The sequence below is a fragment of the Tetrao urogallus genome (assembly GCF_951394365.1).
Source record: "Tetrao urogallus genome assembly, chromosome: 7".
NCBI lineage: Eukaryota > Metazoa > Chordata > Aves > Galliformes > Phasianidae > Tetrao > Tetrao urogallus.
This window is the reverse complement of record NC_136820.1, coordinates 47,611,868-47,622,935: the sequence shown is the minus strand read 5'-3', so window position 1 is coordinate 47,622,935 and position 11,068 is coordinate 47,611,868. Positions and strand designations below refer to the sequence as shown.

At 60.9% G+C, this 11,068-nt stretch overlaps 1 protein-coding gene across 1 annotated transcript; it reads left to right on the top strand.

Annotated features, from left to right (window-relative positions):
* Window positions 1-108: 108 nt before the first annotated feature.
* On the top strand, window positions 109-8,235 carry LOC306948518 (uncharacterized protein; the record flags this gene model as incomplete). Its single annotated transcript, XM_079538157.1, has 10 exons — window positions 109-154; window positions 2,077-5,870; window positions 6,015-6,402; window positions 6,614-6,839; window positions 6,908-7,031; window positions 7,113-7,196; window positions 7,496-7,642; window positions 7,721-7,852; window positions 8,019-8,141; window positions 8,221-8,235. The coding sequence occupies 10 exons, from the start codon at window positions 109-111 to the stop codon at window positions 8,233-8,235; spliced, it is 5,079 nt and encodes a 1,692-aa protein (XP_079394283.1).
* Between the last annotated feature and the right edge of the window lie 2,833 nt (window positions 8,236-11,068).

The following is an 11,068-nucleotide window of genomic DNA, read 5'->3' as shown; positions in this document are numbered from 1 at the left end:
CGGCGCAGCCGCCTTCACCCCGCAGAGCCGCGCCGCGCTGGGCCGGCTTGGGCTTGGGGTTGGGGTTGGGGTCCCCCCCCGGATTTGGGGTCCCCCAACCCCACCGTTATGCCTGGAGAGACGGCTACGAGTCAGGGGCTGCAGCTGGAGGGAGGTGAGGATGAGGGGGGTGGGAGGGGGGTGTGGGGATGGGATACGGGGATGGGGGATACAGGGATGGGGGATAATGGGATGGGGGATACGGGGATAGGGGATACGGGATAGGGGATATGGGGATGGGGGATATGGGGATGGGGGATACAGGGATGGGGGATACGGGGATGGGGGATACAGAGATATGGAGATATGGAGATGGGGGATATGGGAATGGGGGATGGAGGCTGCAGGGACAGAGCTGGAGGATGGGGGATGTGGGAATGGGAGATACAGGGATGGAGGACACAGTGGCGTTGCTCGGGCTGAAGCTTTCCTTCACCCTTGGGGAGATGCTGGGGCCACCGCCCCCCTCCCAGGACCCTGAGATCCCACTGTGCCCCCATCCCCATGTCACCCAGGGGTGACAGCAGTGCATGTTCCCTCACCCCTATCTCACTGCCTTTCCCCCCCCTCCCCCCAGTCTCCCCCCTCATCCCCAGGGACTTTGGCCCAAGGTCACCCCGCAGCAATGTGCCCTGGGGGGGCCCCAAGCGGTGCTGCCATCCTGCTGTGTGTCCCCACGGCAATGGGGTGGGGGATACTTTGTAAAAGGGGGCTGGGGGGGGTGCAGGAGGGGATGTGGGACTCAGGGCTTCCATCGTCCCCAGGGCCCCAGGCAGGGTGGGGTTTAAAGTGGACCACTTTGAGTTGGGGAGGGGGGGGGAGCAACACAGAGAGGGCTCAGCAATGGGGGGGAGTCCTGTATTGGGGTGTCCCCATGGTGAGTATTTGGGTATCATCCCATAGGACAGAATGAGAATGGGCCCTAAAATCCCCATCCCCACTTGGAGGGCTCAGATTTAGGGCACAGTGCCCAACCCCCCCAAGCTATATCCTGGGGTATAGGGATGTCCCCATATTGTCCTTGTAGCATACACAGCTTTAAGGGCCCCTATGTTTCCCCACAACCCTTGATCCCAACTCAGCACTCACAGGCAGAACCCACCCTAACAGCCCCATCCAATCCACCCCCCTCCCCTTAAACACCTGGGGAGGCCCTGCCCTCTTCCCAGCAGCCCCTGGACCCTGACCACACCTCCTCACCCCTATATAAACCCCATAGGGCACATATGGGGCAGTAGTAGGGTTGGTGCTTTGGGTGTTGCTGGTGGGGGGGGTTCTGGGTGCTTCTAGAGTCCCTCCTCTGCCCCATGGAGCCACCTGAACGGACCTCAGGTAATGGGGGCTGAAGGGGGTGATGTTCTGTTGAGGATTTGGGGGTTGCTGCTGTGGTTTTGGGGCTCCTTAGAGTTCTGGGGCTCCTATGGGTTTGAGAAGCAGTTTATATCCATGTTACATGGGGCTGAGTTAGGCTGAGCTCAGCGCCCTGTTGAGCGGGGAGGGGGTGTGGGGGGGTATGTGTTGGTTTCTGGGGTTTGGGGGCTTGGCAGTACTGTACTCTGTCCCTATAGGAGGGTCGTAATGCTTTAGGGGGGCTCTGGGGCACTCAGTGATGTTCTGCCCATAGGTGGTGTTGAGGGAGGAAGGGAAAGGGGAGGGGGGGGAGGGTGTTAATTGTTCCTACTTATTCTTCTGGCACAGGCCCCTAACCCTGCAGTGCCCCCCCCTCCCCCAGCTCAGCCTTCCTTAATGCTCCCTTACAGCAGGGGGGGCACCCATAATCCTGCCCTAGGGATGGCTGCCATCACCTACTTGGTATGAGGGCATGGAGTGGGGGAGGGGGTCCTCAGCTCGCTGATGGTGGCTTTGTTTGGGGGAGGGGAAGAGGGGTGTCGTGGTGAACTCTGCATCTCTGTACTCTCCATTCGGTTAGGGCCAAATCCACGTCACTGTCACTGGTGTCCCCATGGGGGAGAAGAGGAAAGCTGTTGGGGAGGGGTCCCAGAGATGCTCTAACCTTCTCTCTCTCTTTCTCTGCAGCCCCCCCAGGGGACCCCGCTGCCCCCATGCCTGCCAAAGAGGAAGCCCGCCCGCAGCCGGAGGGGGCCAGCTATGATGCAGCTGAGCGCAGCCCCCCCTCCAAGGGCTGCCCCCCACCGCCGCCTCCATCGTTGCTCCCCTCTGACCCCTTGGACACTCGCATCGTGATGGGCGAAGAGACGCACTGCCCCCCTGAGCTGCCCCCTAAAACACCCCCCCGGCATCCCGAGCTGCCCCCCGCCCGCCTCGACCCTGACCTCTTCTTCACAGCCCCCTCCACCCCGGTGAGGACGGGGGGACCCCGCTTGAAGCCTGAGGAGGATGGAGGGGATGCAGAGAGTGAGGGGCTGGGCTCTCCCCCCACCTCCCCATCCGGCTCCTACATGACGGCCGAAGGGGGCAGCTGGGGGTCCTCGGGCACGGCCAGCACGTCGCCCTCCTGCTCGCCCAACCTGCTGGCAGAGGTCCCTGATGGTGAGCCTGGTACTGCAGCCTTCATCCGCCGCTCCTCGTCCTCCTCTTCCTCCTCGGAGGATGTGGCTGTGACCTCCATAGGGCAGGAGGAGGAGGATGAAGAAGAAGAAGATGATGATGATGATGAAGGCAGCGGGCAGGAGGAAGGCTTCAGGCTGCCCCACTCCCACATGGCTGCCCCTGGGCTCATCCCTGCTGCACTGCTGCCCTTCCGTGGCAGCCTGCTCTTCGAGGCTGAGGCTGTGGAGATCACCCTGGTGCCGGCCCAGGCAGCGGCCGAGCCGCTCTCGGGTGAGGATGAGGAGGATGAAGATGAAGAGGAGGACGCCAGCACCTCAGCCTCCTTCCTGCGCTCGCTCTCAGAAACCTCCATCAACGAAGGGGTGGATGAGTCCTTTGCCTTCCACGATGACACCTCGGCCTCCTCTGACTCGGCCTCCTACGACGGTGAGGAGGATGAGCGGCTCTACGGCACTGAGCGCCACGCGCTGGGGGGACCGCAAATGGCCGCCGCCACCCCTGGGGACACCGAGCCTTCCTCAGAGGCCTCTGGGGACATCGAGCTGCACCTGCGCGGTGACACGGCACAGCTGGATGGCACTGGGGTGTCTGCAGGGGGGTCCACGCAGCATGAGGTGGCCCTGAGCCCCTCGCTTCTGGAGCCGACTGATGGCAGCGAGGAGGACGTGGGCATGGAGCAGCGTGCCGCCCCAGAGGAGGAAGAAGTCGCCATGGCGGCCCTCGCCGTGGAAGCTGACACAGAGCTGACGGGCCAGGCCCCCGTTGAGCCCCCGAGCACGGAAGTCAACGTGGAACCATCAGATGAGGCGTTTGTTGAGGCCCTTGCTGCACAAGTCAGTGTAGAGCCGGGGGTTGAAGCCTCCATTGAGGCCCTCGGTGCAAAGCCGGTGGCTGAGGCCTCTGTGGAGCTGACGGACAAAGCCCCCATGGAGGCCCTCGATGTGAAAGGCGACGCGGGTGAGACCTGCGCTGAGGCCCTCCCTGCAGAAGCTGATGTCGAACGGGTGGATGAGGCCCTCTGTGCAGAAGTCAGCGTGGGACGGATGGATGAGACCCTCAGCTCCTCCTCCTCGGAGATGGAGGAGGCTCCCAGCCTGGAGCCTGATACCACGCAGGAGCTGGACCCCATCCCAGAGGAAAGTCCTGCACCGCAGCCCCCTGTCCCCACAGAGCCGGCACTGCTGGAGGAGGAGATCCTGCTGGAGGAGGAGGCGCCATCGGCTGCTGTGATGGAGGCCCAGCTGGAGGCTGAAGCCGGTACCCTGCAGCCCCCCTGTGCTGGGGAGACCAAAGACCCCCAACCCAATGGGCTGGGATGGGACACCCCGTCCCTGCCCGCTGCCAATGGTGACCGTGAGCTTGATGCTGTCCCGGCGGAGAGCCCCGAGCCTCTGTGTCCACCTGAGCAAGGCGATGACAGTGGGGAACACCAGGAGGATGTGGGTGGCCATGGGGACGGCAGGACAGATGTCGTGCCTGCACCACTGGGGACCCCCGCCCTCGGTGGGGACGTGCAGGGTGATGTCATTGAGCAGCCCCTTGAGGAGGACACGTCGCTCTGTGAGGACGGGGTGGCCTCAGGCAGCGAGTCCCCACGGGTGGCACTGAGTGACGGTGGCAGCGAGGTGACGCAGGGTGTGGAGGAGCCTCTCAGTCCTGCGCTGGGGGGTATGGATGAGCCACGTGCTGCCTCTGAGGATGAAGCCTCCAGCAAGGATGTGGAGCGAGGCCAGAGCCCAGAGCGCATCCCTGGTGAGTGGGATGCCACAGCTGCCTCCGAGGACTCGTCCCCAGAACTGCTGGACACCTTGTGCTCCCACACCGACCCCAGCTTCTTCAACCCCCCCCAGGACAGTGCGGGGGAAGTGGCTGCCCCTGGGGTCCCCTCTCCGGCCCCACAGCCCTGCCTGGCCCTCTGCGTGCTGCCCCCAGCCCCTGCACCCCCACCACTGCACTTCACTGCTTCAGAGCAAGAGGTGTACGTGGGGATCCCTCCAGACCCCCTTGAACTGCTCCCACCACCCGGTGCCTTGTTGGAGAGTGCGGAGGACCGCCGGCAAGTGGCCTCCATGCTGCAGGGGGTCTTTGGGGACCTGCCTGCCCCAGGGAGCCCCAGCCAAGCCCCTGTGGAGCTGCCATGTCCTCCCTGTGCTGAGGATGAAGCTGCTGCACCTGAACCCAAAGAGACCCCAGAGCCCAGCGATGCAGGGAGCGTCCAGTGTTCTCCCCCGGCCTCGCTGCAGCTAGACTCAGCCCCTATGCAGGGCCAGGAGCCCCCCAGCAAGGAGTCCCTGCTCCTACTCAGTGTAGACCCCAATGCCAAAGTCACGGTGGAGGGGGAGCATTCCCTGCCGCCTCCTGAGGAAGTGGAGAAGGAGGGAGTGAAGGCAGGGTCCAGCCCCGTGAAGGAGGAGGAAGAGGTGGTAGTGGTGGCAGGATCCATCCCTCAGGAGGAGGAGGTGATAATGGTGGCAGGATCCATTCTGCAGGAGGAACAAGAGGAGGTGGTGGTGACAGCAGCAGGATCCAGCCCCATGGAGGAGGAAGAGGTGGAGGTGATGGTGGCAGGATCCATCCCTCAGGAGGAGGTGGAGGAGGTGGTGATGGTGGCAGGATCCAGCCCCAAGGAGGAGGAAGAGGAGGTGGTGATGGTGGCAGGATCCAGCCCCAAGGAGGAGGAAGAGGAGGTGGTGATGGTGGCAGGATCCAGCCCCAAGGAGGAGGAAGAGGAGGTGGTGATGGTTGCAGGATCCATCCCTCAGGAAGAGGAGGAGGAGGAGGAGGTGATGGTGGCAGGATCCAGCCCCAAGGAGGAGGAAGAGGAGGTGGTGATGGTGGCAGGATCCATCCCTCAGGAAGAGGAGGTGGTGATGGTGGCAGGATCCATCCCTCAGGAAGAGGAGGTGGTGATGGTGGCAGGATCCATCCTTCAGGAAGAGGAGGAGGAGGTGATGGTGGCAGGATCCATCCCTCAGGAAGAGGAGGAGGAGGTGATGGTGGCAGGATCCAGCCCCGAGGAGGAGGAGGAGGTGGTGATGGTGGCAGGATCCATCCCTCAGGAAGAGGAGGAGGAGGTGGTGATGGTGGCAGGATCCATCCCTCAGAAAGAGGAGGAGGAGGAGGAGGTGATGGTGGCAGGATCCAGCCCCAAGAAGGAGGAAGAGGAGGAGGTGATGGTGGCAGGATCCATCCCTCAGGAAGAGGAGGAGGTGATGGTGGCAGGATCCAGCCCCAAGGAGGAGGAAGAGGAGGTGGTGATGGTGGCAGGATCCATCCCTCAGGAAGAGGAGGAGGTGATGGTGGCAGGATCCATCCCTCAGGAAGAGGAGGCAGGATCCAGCCCCAAGGAGGAGGAAGAGGAGGCAGGATCTAGCCCCAAGGAGGAGGAGGCAGTGATGGTGGCAGGGTCCATCCCTCAGGAGGAGGAAGAGGCAATGGTGATTGTGGCAGGATCCAGCTCCACACCTAGCCTTGAGGATGACCATGAAGGCACAGAAGCCACTCCCAGCCTCTCAGCGGCTGTTCTGCCCTTGGAACCCCCTCCAGAGCCCAGCTCTCCAGAGGACCCCATGCCCCAAGAGCCCACCGAAGCTGCAGTGCCCACTCCTGAGCTTGCAGTGCCCGCTGAGGCTGCAGAGCCCGTTCCCAAGGTTGTGGCACCGGTTGCCATCCCGCTGCCTGCTCCCTGTCCACAGCTCTCCAAACTCATCCAAGTGCCTCCTCTCTCCTCCTCGCCGCTGCCACGCTTGGAGGACACCTCAGGGCTCAGCGAGGCCACGCGGCCAGAGGAACGTCCGTCTGTCCTGCCGGCCTCCAGGAAGCTGCTGGAGGGTAAGAGCTGCCTGTTTCCATTGCTGTGTGTGCCCTCTCAGAGCCCCAAGGGGTGTGGGGCTGGGCAGTGCTGGGATCAGGGTGGGCATGGGATGGTGCACGGGAATCCCTGCAGTCCTATTTTGGGAGGTGTTCAATTGAGCACGCCGGGTTCCCGTTCACCATGAAGGTGTCCATCTTGTGACCTCAGCATCTCCCGTCCTCCCCGCAGCCCCAGAGCCATCCCCACAGAAGGAGAAGCCGAGGGGCAGGAAGGCACCGGCTGGCAGTAAGGGTGCACGAGGGCTGGAGGCAGAGGGGGGACCCCGCCGTGCGCCCCGGGGCTCAGTGCAGTCCGAATCGAGCTCCTCCAGTGAGGCAGAGTTGCCCTACCGTGTCCCCAGCCCTGCTGAGCACCTGCCTGCCATCGCTCTGCTTGAGGACAAAGCGGCACCGCGGCACGGTGAGGCCAACCATAAAGGTGAGGGGTGGGGTACAGGGAGGGGCTTTGGGGTGTTGAGGCGAGTGTCATCTTCACTGCGGCCCCTGTGTCTCGTGTAGGATCGTGCAATGAGTCTGAGAGCAACGATGAGTCCATCCCGGAGCTGGAGGAGCCTGAGGGCGCAGAGCCACGGCCCATGCAGACTCAGGTAGGGCTGCAGGCTTGGGAACTCTGTCCCCAGGCACCTGGGAGACCATGACATCCCATCACCCAACGCTGTGTCCCACAGGCGCCGCTCACCCACTCGCTGGGCACCGGGGAGGAGAGCATCAGTAAAGCCAAGCAGAGCCGCAGTGAGAAGAAGGCCAGGAAGGTGGGATGGGTGCTGGTTGTCCCGTGGCTTTGGGGTGGTGGCACTGGGGTGATGTCCCCGTCCCAACGGCGTGGGCAGGGAGGGGACGTGGGCTGGGGGATTAGCTTGGCAGAGGGCGTGCGTCCCTGAGGTCGTTGGTGGCTGCCGTCAGGGTGTCTCTGTGCTGGGGGTGGTCTCTTCCTTGTTACCCCTAGGGACAGCACTGTCCCTATGCTGTGTCCTCCCAGCGCTGGAGGGCTGGGGACCCTGGTGACGTTGGACATCATGTATGGAGCTCACCCTCGTGTCTCCTTCCTCAGGCCATGTCCAAGCTGGGACTGAGGCAGATCCACGGTGTCACCCGCATCACTATCCGCAAGTCCAAGAACATCCTCTTTGTCATCACCAAGCCTGACGTCTTCAAGAGCCCCGCGTCCGACATCTACATCGTCTTTGGGGAAGCCAAGGTGGGGCAGGGCTGTGGGTGCATCCTGGGCTCAGATGACCCCGTGGGGACCGTCCAGTGACCTTCCCTGTCCCTGCAGATCGAGGACCTGTCGCAGCAGGTGCACAAGGCTGCGGCTGAGAAGTTCAAGGTGCCCATGGAGCACTCCCCACTGATCACGGAGACGGCGCCTGCGCTCACCATCAAGGAGGAGAGCGAGGAGGAAGAAGAGGTTGGTGGGAGGCTGCTGCTGAGGTTGGATTGGGGGATGGGAGGCAAGTGGTTTGGCCGCTGTCGACAGGGCTGGCTTAGGGGCGGCGCTGGGTTGGGTGGTGGGAGGCTACTGATAGGGTTGGGCTTCTGGGTCGGGGATGACAGCACTGTCCCTGCTCCCGCAGGTGGATGAGACAGGATTGGAAGTGCGGGATATAGAGCTGGTCATGGCCCAGGCCAACGTCTCGCGTCCCAAAGCCGTGCGGGCACTCAGGCACAACAATAATGACATCGTCAATGCCATCATGGTGAGTAGAGCTGTCCTCATTGCTTATGGCTCTGGGGGTACAGACCGGCCCTGCGTTGACGCTGTGCTCTCTCCTGCAGGAGCTGACCATGTAGCGGCCGGCCCCGGCCCCCTGTATAGGTGCACAGTTTTCCTTGCCCTGATGTCCCTCCTCGAGCCCCGTGCCTCTGCCTTGCCCGCCTCCTAATGCTCAATAAATGGCCTCATGTATCACTTGAATCGCATCCTGCCTCCCTGCCTGCTGATTGGGGCTTGGAAGGGTTCCTAAAGCTCCTGGGGTGCGTGGCCCACAAGATGGGGACCAGGTAATTGGGGATGTGGTGTTTGGGATATGTGGGGTGCTGGGATGGAGGCTGCAGGCGGTGGCATCTGCCCCTAGGATGGGGCTGAGCTCTGTTCCCTATCCTCATGGGATGCAATGGGCAGGGGGCTCCCGTGGGGGCTGAGCAGGGGCTGGTAGAGCTCAGAGTTCCCCAAACCTCAGACCTTGAGGCTTTGCGTGCCTCAAGTTAAATTATGTGACACACTTCAGGGCACTGTGGAGGGGCAGGTGAGGGTTTTAACAAGGAGACAGACCACAGCCAGGTGCAGAGTTATATTTACCTGTAACAAATACTCCATACAGAAAGCATACATACAAAACACCCCCGGGGCGTCCCCGGCTCCCCCTGCGGTGCTCGGGGTCTTGGGCAGCACGGGGGCTTGTCGTGGTGGGGAGCAGCAGTGGGGTTTTTTGGGGAAGCACTCGGTCACCTCAACAGAGTTCTGACAAACAGTTATCTCCAGAACTAAATCACATTTCCCAGTGAAGTATAAAAAAATACCATGAGCTGCTACAGCTTCTGCTAAATGCATCTCTGTACACAGTCTTTTCAAAAATAGGGTTTTTCTTTTCCAGACTTCCTTAAGCTGTCAGTGACTCAAGCGTCAGTTTGTGTCATTGGTGATGTTTTCTTCTTTATAAATCTGCATGTGTGTAAGAAGGCACTGAGGACTCAGCATAGCCAGGGCTCTGGAGCAATGCTCCCAAGCTCAGTGGGAGCTCAATGCCTGTTACTCCTGACTTGTGAGTTTTGGGGTTGTTTTTTTTATTATTATTTTTTTTAACTTTTTCTAACCCTGCTGGTGCAGGGGCTGCAGCTCTCCTTGCTCTCCTGCTTGTGGCCCAGCTGTTGACAGAGCAGCCTCAATGGCAAAGGGAAGAGTTGTTTTTGTTTTTATGGCTGTGATTTGCAGTGTGGAGCTGCCTTAAAAGGAAGTGCCCCATAGCAGGACACAAATGTGCACCTTTTAAAGATGAAGCACTGAGCTGTGGGGTCATTGGGGCTGCAATCCTGGACCGCTGTGCCTGCAGGAGCAGGGTAAGAAGTAGCCCAAAGGGGCAGAGCTGAGAGAGGGGAGAGGATGTAGGGATGAAGGCTTGGCTCTGGGCTCTGTCCCAGCTGCAAAGGGAGCGTGGCAGGATGGCATCAAAGTGGTGGATCCACAGCAGGATGGCAGAGAACTGCATCTGGTTAATGAGGGAGCAGCCTGGCACTGGGGTGATGGTGGCAAGCTTCTGCATGGGGCTGCAGAGGATAAGCAACATTAAAGGGCAGTGGGAGCTCTGGGCTGTGTTACTGCAGTGGAAGCAGTGCAGCAGGACAAAGCACAGAGGAATGTGCTGGAGGGGCTGAATTCCCCTGCAAAGTGCTGAGCAAGTGTCTGGGCTTGGGTCCTGCAGAGGCCAGCCAGCTCCAAGCAAGGGCAAGGGGGTACCTCTGTGTCCTTGTGCTATATACACCAGAGCCTCCCCTGCTCCTCACTGCCTTTGGTCCTTCTTCCATCCCAGCACTTTCACGGGGGGTGCTGGAGCTGCTTTTGGCAAGGGCTTGAGGGGGTACAATGCTGAGCACAGCAGCGCTCCTGAGCATGAATCAAAACAGGGACAGGCCTTTCCTAAAGGGGTTGCAGCCTGTGCTTCCCCTCGTAGCCACAGAAGTGTGCAAAGAAAGGGAAGCTCCAGCTCTGCTCCCTGCCCAGCACAGCTTGCCCAAGCCTGTGCTCTCTTCCTGCTGCTTGTGTTTTTGCACTGACTGTGCTTGCTCCTACCCCAGCTCCTGTGCACCCAGCAAGCAAAGCTGCGTGCCTGTGGGTTCTGCCAGCACCTCCCTTCAAGCAGGATTGCTTCCTGGGCAAGGGATACAGATTAAAAAAATAAGTGTGTATTTATAACCGCGTGTAAAATATTTACAATATGTACACCGTGTGCTGGAGACCCCACTGTGTTTGTCCAGGAGCAGCTCTCACCTCCATGGGTGTGTGATAATGTCCTTTGGGACCTCAGGAGCCAGCAGAGGCTCTGTGCTACCTCCCACCACTGTGAACGTGGGGCAGGTGCTGCCTCCTTCCTGCCACTGCTGGAGCGAAGGCAAGGAGCGGGCAGATGGGGTTTGTAATCCAGGTTCCCTGCAGGACAGAAGCAAAAGCACAAAATTTGGGAGCCCAGCTGAGAGCGTGCTGCAGGAGGATGGAGGGGAGGGGGGGGAGCAGAGCACCTGCAGCTCTGGCTGCGAAATGCTGTGCCAACTGCAAGGCTAGGCTTAAATAATTCACATTGTGGTAAACTTCATTCAAAAGAGGGGAGGAGGAGAGCAGTTACAAGAAGGACACCATGTGCAAAACTGTAAACCAGGGAGGGAGGGAGGGCTGTAGGCAACCTGCCTCCACACAGGGCTCTCCCAGCCTCGCTCCCTGTGCGCTGACGGGACCAGGGAAGGCTGGAGGATGGGCTCCTACCCGGCTCCTCCTTTGCAGCGTGCCCTGCGGCAACGCACACCTTCACAGTAAGAGGGCACAGATGGGAGAGTAACTACATCCTTCTCCACCCTGAAAACCTCTTTGGAAACGAGGGTCTGTTGGGCAGGTGCTGCCAAAGCCTGCCGGCTC